The following is a 7,500-nucleotide window of genomic DNA, read 5'->3' as shown; positions in this document are numbered from 1 at the left end:
TCCAAGACAGCTTTTTTCTCGCGCGGGAAATGATCCTCACGTGGCCAACACAAGAATGGAACAATGCAGCTGGAAAGCAACGTAACACCCCCCCCCCTAAAAAAAAATCAGCTAAAGACACACGACGCTCCCCCCCCCCTCCCCTGAGTGATTACCCCCGCCCCCCAGACAGCGGAAGCGAGACATCATTCGGCTGTTAGCGGGGGCTTGAGAATGAGGGACGTGTGGAGGTCGGGAATGATGATGAACCGCGCGCCTCAACGTTCATCTCCATCGCTAATGCACAAAACCTTATAACGAAGGCGTCCGGGAAATTCGGTGATGGCTTCATTTCCAGCGACACGGCAAGACGGCATCTTCAAAGTGGAGAAAGATAGAAAAATGGAAAGGAAAAATGGAAGAAAGAAAGAAAAGGAAAGGAAGAAGGAAAGAGAGAGCGACGGAAAGGACGGAGGGAAGAAAAAAAATGACAGCAAACAAGAGAAGGGTTAAGAGAGAGAGAAAGAGAGAGAGAGAGAGAGAGAGAGAGAGAGAGAGAGAGAGAGAGAGAGAGAGAGAGAGAGAGAGAGAGAGAAGAGAGAAGAGAGAAGAAAGAGGAGAGAAGAGAGAAGAAAGAGGAGAGAAGAAAGAAAGAGGAGAGGAGAGAGACGAAAGAAGAAAGAAGAGAGAATAAAGAGAGAGAATAGAAAAATGAGAGAGAGAGAGAGAGAGAGAGAGAGAGAGAAAACAACAGAAGGGTTAAACAAAGAAAAAAAGCAAAAAAAAAGCAAAAGAAAGAAGGAAAAAGAAAGAAAAAGAAAGAAAGAAAAGAAAGAAAGAGAGAAAGAAAAAGAAAACATTTCTTGCGTGCCTCGGATGTTGGAAGGAAGGAATTACCCAACAGAAAAAGACGCCTTATACCAAGGGGCTACAAGGACCAATTCATGTTTCGCAGCTAAAAGCCATAATAATAATATTAGATTCGCGATTAGATGATTGCAAGATATAAGATGATTGTCCATAATTATCGCACCAAGCCTTTATACAAATATATAATAATAAATAACTTGCAATATCTCTTGGAAAATGAGTTAAATAAAGGATCATGAACAACTGCTCGAAATATTGCTATCTAAACGAAAAATGTGAATTATTATAATAGTTGGTCCTTAAGAGAATAATGCATAAATACATGCTGATGTTCTAAACGATCTCCTTCGCCGTTTTCCTAATACATTTACAGATGTGACAAAACACACACACACACACACACACACACACACACACACACACACACACACACACACACCACACACACACACACACACACACACACACACACACACACACACACACACACACACACACACACACACACACACACACACACACACACACACGCGCGCGCACACACACACACACACACACACAACACACACACACACACACACACACACACACACACACACACACAAACAAACCGCGGGAAATAATACACAAATTAACAACAATAATAATAAAAATAAAAATAATTATGACTGATGACAATAACAACAAAATAAAGTCCGAAAATGAACTCTATATGCCTGATGGTAGCGGAAGGAAAACGAAATTACTAGTGAGAAAAATAATAATTCGTAGAAGTACATCAAAAAGAAAAACAAGAAAAAGGAAAAAAAAATATCGGGAGGAAGAAGGGGGAAAGGAACTCACTCACCTGGTAGAGTGGGCGGTGCTGGGGCGTGAAGGAGGCGTGGTCTGAATCCGCGACGTCCTCATCAGCCTCCCAAAGCGTCGAGGTGGGCGCGCTCTCCTCACACTCTGTCGGATTGAAACGCTTGCTAAAGGACACGCAGACTGACTCCCAAGAAATAAAAGAATTAATAATATTGAAATAAAAAGGCTGAGAGAATAAGAGGGAGGTCGGACGGAGGAGGAGAACTGGGGTAAGCGTGGGAAGAGGGAGGAGCGACACGGGAAGTGTATACGTGTTAGAAAAAAAACACGTACTATATGTACATGTACATAAGTATGTGCATTAAACCTTTTACCACGAGACTCCACGACCTCGTCGAAAAAGTGTGTATATCTATGTATGTAGTATATATGTATGCTCGCATACATACATACGAGAAAGTGTGTGTATGTGTGTATATATGTATGTATGTATGTATGTATGTATGTATGTATGTATGTATGTATGTATGTATATATGCATACATGCATGTATATATGAGTGTATGAATGTATGTATGTATTTATGTATTTATGATGTATTATGTATGTGTATGTATATGTACATTCTAGTATATTTGTAAAAATAGATATACATATATATATATAATATATATATATATATATATATATATTATATATAACTATATATATATATATATATATATATATATATATATATATTATATATATATATATATGCATATATATATATATATATATATATATATATATATATATATATATATATATATATATATATATATATATATATATAACACACACACATACATATTGCTAGAATCTTGCCTCACACATACAGACGTTTTTTTATAACGTTAGAATTTACTCAACCCAAGAGGAGAAACGTATTCCTGGCGAAATACAAGTCAACTTTCCTTATTAGCCACACTTGTTCAATGCTTCCGAAACATGAAATAAAGCTATTGAACCCCTGCCAAATAATCCTTGAACAAGAGAAAACATAATAGGGTACAAACAGACACGAACGAACTGCCTCATATATACAGCGACAAGCCCTTACATTGCCTTACTAGGAAGAGGGCCCGCGGGCAGTCCAGCTCCTTGAAATACCTTATATTCTTAGGCGCCGCCCGCTGGTTCGCAAATGTGTGATCAAATGACTGTTCCCATTGACCTCCTCGGCAGGATTTTTGGGGAAAATTCGGATTTCGCAGCTGTTCTGACTGCGCTGAGACTGTCTGGCTTTTAGCAGTGACTCACAGAACCACAATTAGTCATTCTATTAGAGAAAACAAACAGCAGTGACAGGGTGTGGCCGCCCCCTTCGTCCCCACTATGACCAGCAATCGCAACCTGCAAGTCACTAGTTTACAACCCCGAGATAATCATCAATGTCCCCGGACTGAATCATCTCTGGAGATTACATCGCCCTGGCGCCGGGGAATGAGAGAAAGAGGGAGAGAGAAAAATAGAGAGGGAGAGAGAGAAATAGAGAGAGGGAGAGAGAGAGAAATAGAGAGAGGGAGAGAGAGAGAAATAGAGAGAGGGAGAGAGAGAGAAATAGAGAGAGGGAGAGAGAGAAATTGAGAGAGGGAGAGAGAGAAATTGAGAGAGGGGGAGAGAGAAATTGAAAGAGGGAGAGAGAGAAATACATAGAGGGAGGGAGAGAGAAGTACAGAGAGGGAGGGGGAAAGAAGTACAGAGGGAGAGAGAAATATACAAAGCTAAACACAGAGAGAGGGACAGCAAATTAGAGAAGGGAAAAAGAGAAGAAATATAGAGGAATAGAGCGAGAAAGATAGAAGTAGAAAAGATAGAAGTAGAAAAGAGAGAGAAAAGAGAGAGAGAAAGAGAGAGAGAGAGAGAGAGGAGAGAGAGAGAGAGAGAGAGAGAGAGAGAGAGAGAGAGAGAGAGAGAGAGGAGAGAGAGAGAGAGGAGAGAGAGAGAAGAGAGGGAGGAGAGAGAGAGAGAGAGAAGAGAAGAGGAGAGAGAGAGAGAGAGAGAAGAGAAGAGAAGAGAAGAGAAGAGAAGAGGAGAGAGAGAGAGAATAGAGAGAGAGAGAGAAGAGAGGAGAGAAAGAGAGAGAGAGAGAGAGAGAGAGAGAGAGAAGAGAGAGAGAGAGAGGAGAGAGAGAGAGAGAGAGAGAGAGAGAGAGAGAGGAGAGAGAGAGAGAGAGGAGAGAGAGAGGAGAGAGGGAGAGAGAGAGGAGAAGAGGGGAGAGAGAGGAGAGAGGAGAGAGGAGAGAAGACATGAGAAATGAAAAGGAAAGAAGAGGAGAATAGAAAAATAAATACATACAGAAAGGAGACAGGCAAGCGGAGAGATCAACGATCATTCTCACACAGACGACCGAAGCCAGATCTCGCAGAATTCCTCACGGCATAGCAAGGCCACGTCTCCCTTAGCCATTGGTCAGGAATCCGCTGCATGTAATTCCTATTTCGACAAGTCATTTCTTATTTGTTGAATAGCGAGGCTTGCTATAAATAGGAGGAACGTCAATAAGAGGATACCGACTAAGGTTTTCTGTGTAGGAGATCAGCTCTTGAGTCTTATTGTAAGAATGTTCTGTGGCGACTGAAAAAGGCTTCTCTGGTATCTGTGGTTCCATTCACATTAGGTAATAAGTGTCCCCTCTTACGCCTTTGTATTGGTCATTCTCATCGTTAATTCCCTTAGTCCTTGTATTGCTCTTTTATTCCGTCGACATAATTTAATGTATTCATTTATCATCATTATCCTTATTATCATTTGCATAAAGAGAATTCAATTCAATTTGCCCCTTCCCCACCCAAAAAAAAAAGTCTTAATCCGTGAGGTCAGCTTTTCAGAACCATCCTTCTCAAAATTCCCCATAAAATGAAGTGGCTCGGAAGGCCCAGGAGCCCGGAGCCCTCTACGTTCCCAGTTCCCCTTTAATACCACATATCTCATTGCCTTCCTCCTAAACCGTATCCAGCACAACGCAACCCTCATTTTTACCCCGCAGAATTACCCCTCCGTCGCCCGTAATGGCTTCGCTTAACATACGCCAGAAAGGGTCGTGCTGGTGGTTAATTCCGCTTCCGACCAGAGGCAAAACGAGCATGGTTACAAGCCCCTCCCAAAAATCCCGTAGCGGACGCTAAATGGGCTGGAAACAAACTACCAGATTTTACTGTCAATAGTATAGGTCTTTAATCGTATGCCTTTTTATTATTTTCTCTTTAATTAAACTATTGATCACTGCCGCCTTGTGATATATCATATACCAATATCATTAAAATAAAGTAGATAACCATTAAGACCATGTGATAAAGAAACAAAATTAGTAAGGTCAAAGTATTTCACAATTTGATGCATTCCGTCTCAATGAAATAGGATAGCTGGCTTATGAACTTGCACGTTCAGGTAATTTCTTTTTTCTCTTCTTTCCAAAAAAGTTTGCCAAGCGAGCGAGCAAGCCGCGTCCCGAGTCCAAGGGATTCCGTATGCAAAGAATGTACGCCTCTTTCTGCCTGTAAATGCCAAAGAGGAGAGAAAAAAGAAATGGAACTCTTATAAATGAGCAAAGGCGTCAAGCTGCCTTTTAAAAACATGATGCAGGTTTCAAATGCTTTATCAATAAACACAACAAACGAAAAAATAACAGGCTGCCAGTTTGTATTGATCGTTTCAATGAAAGATCCATATTGAACTCCAAGTACCAGCACTTACTATGTCATGAGTTAAATCTATAGCACAATATGCTTCATCTATAAAAAGATGCAAAAATTACAGCGCAGAACTGACAATGTACCTTTCTTGGAATATTGATTTGCGAAAAGAAAGCTTAACACGCCAAGGTAAAATCAACAATACGTCTCATTATGTGAACTTGAAAGCCAGCAATTGTAGTAGTTACCCCATAATTTGATGTTATTTACTTATTTTTGTTACTTTTTTATTCTTATCTCATTTCATCTTTTCTGCACAAAAGACCTGCCCGAGTTTAGACCATTATTTGCCATCACGGTCTGATAACTGCCATTATGAATCGCAAAACGCACATGCTTAGCAGGGTAATTGGGCAAATCTGCATACTTAACCTATTTTGGACCTCCCGCACACTATTTTCGCTCGAGAGTAAGATTTTTCAAGTACAAAACAATAAAATGACTTCCGACACATAATGCTCCATGCATAATAAAGTCGAGATGTGAAACGGTGCACAGCAACGTACGGTGCATGACACGAAGTGTTGCAGCAGCACAAGAATAGACTACCAGAGTTAGGCTTTGGAAATAATCAGTGAAACAGTATAACATCGACAATATATATGATTAATGATAGTGCAAAGGAAGATACAGAGCCAGTATGACATGGCGAGAAGGACTATGGCAATATCGTTAAGTGTGCCGGTCGACGTGATGAGGTTTTGCGATGGCAACCAGATCCAAATGGCAACCATCATGACACAAAATCAAGTGAATGTGTAAGTGCACGTGCATTAAGGAGTACACTAAGCGTGTAGTATGAAGTGTAAAGATTGAATATGGTTGGCGTGAAAACGGTGGCGTTGTGTATTACCTCTTATCCTTCCATACACAAAAGGTCTCCAGCTTCTCCTGAACAGCCCTGTACCTGGGAGAAAACAGTGTATCATTCTTCATATTGTGGTCGCTAGCCATTCTCCTGTGGCAGCGTCCTCCTACATTTTAACGGACGAAAAAAGCCCTTGTTGCAACTGCTACCCCAACTGCCGATCCACGTACCGATGCAATTCCTTCACATTATACTTACCTCTCTTACCGCTAGGCATATCTTCACGTACTGCAACACCCCTGATTTGCTGCGCGATATACTGAGCTAATTCGTCTGAGCTAATAGTGTTTTTAAGAGCCCTAGACTGTCTAAGGTTGAACTCACCACTCTGCTGCAGCAATCATGTCCATATTACTAAGTTTATCACAGATGCGCTTCCCTGCCCTCGCTTTTGGCCCCAACTGCCAAATTATATTACCTTCATAAAACGTTCAAGAACGCCCATAACGCCACACGCACCCGACAGTGACAAAAAGCCTCCCAGCTCCGCGCCAGGTATAAGAGTGCCTTTTAGAGTCACACTGCCTTCCTTGTGTCGAATAAAAGGATCCCAGCAAGGTAACAGGTAGAAGGGTGCATGGTATAGACACATTGTCTCCCGCGTGCCATATCTGAATGTACCCAGCAGATGCCAGGGTCGAGTGTCTGATAGTCACACTGTCCATGTAGTGCAGTGATTTGAAAGTCGGAAAAAAATCAGCTGCCTTAAAGTTTCAGGAGACAAGGACCAGTGAAAGGAAAACGACCAGAACTTACCTGGTGTCGCGGGCGTGGTGGGACTGAGCGACGCAGGGGTGGGGGACGCAGGAGTCTGAGTGGCGGTGGAACCCGAGGGGCGTGGGACACAGGTAGGTCCGCAGAGGTCGCACTCCACGCCCGCCTCCACACCTGTTGGAGATAAAACACTCGTCAACAAGACGGTCTTACTTATACGTTACAAGCCATGTCTCGTCACCTGGCAGTGGTAAATACATAGACAATGGCCAGTGGCGACATCTTTCTGCGCGGATCATTGTATTCACTAAATGTGTGTGCGAGAACGTCTCTGTCCCTCAGAGAGACAATGCTCTCATCATCATACATCTCCATGCGCACGTGGACTCTCGTCTGACCAACCGACCGGTGAGATGATTTACATTCACCAGTCCACGGGGTACGTGTCTACAATATCAGTTACATTATTATATGCATTACTTTACAATCAAAATCGCAGACATCTTAATCACTTCACGCATAATT

General features: G+C 42.0%; 1 protein-coding gene across 1 annotated transcript in view; it reads right to left on the bottom strand.

Moving 5' to 3' along the window:
- The window catches only part of LOC119588149, a 16,326-nt gene that overhangs the window by 8,039 nt on the left and 787 nt on the right, over positions 1-7,500 (bottom strand). Inside the window, exons 2-4 of the mRNA XM_037936857.1 lie at positions 7,217-7,422; positions 7,018-7,166; positions 1,697-1,800 (exon numbers count right to left, since the gene is read on the bottom strand). Coding sequence (XP_037792785.1) covers positions 1,697-1,800; positions 7,018-7,166; positions 7,217-7,422 — 459 coding nt within the window. The remainder of the gene's footprint in view (positions 1-1,696; positions 1,801-7,017; positions 7,167-7,216; positions 7,423-7,500) is intronic.

The sequence above is a fragment of the Penaeus monodon genome, chromosome 3, assembly GCF_015228065.2.
Source record: "Penaeus monodon isolate SGIC_2016 chromosome 3, NSTDA_Pmon_1, whole genome shotgun sequence".
Taxonomy (NCBI): Eukaryota; Metazoa; Arthropoda; class Malacostraca; order Decapoda; family Penaeidae; genus Penaeus; species Penaeus monodon.
Note: the sequence above shows the minus strand (reverse complement) of the source record. Positions and strands in the feature narration are given on the sequence as shown.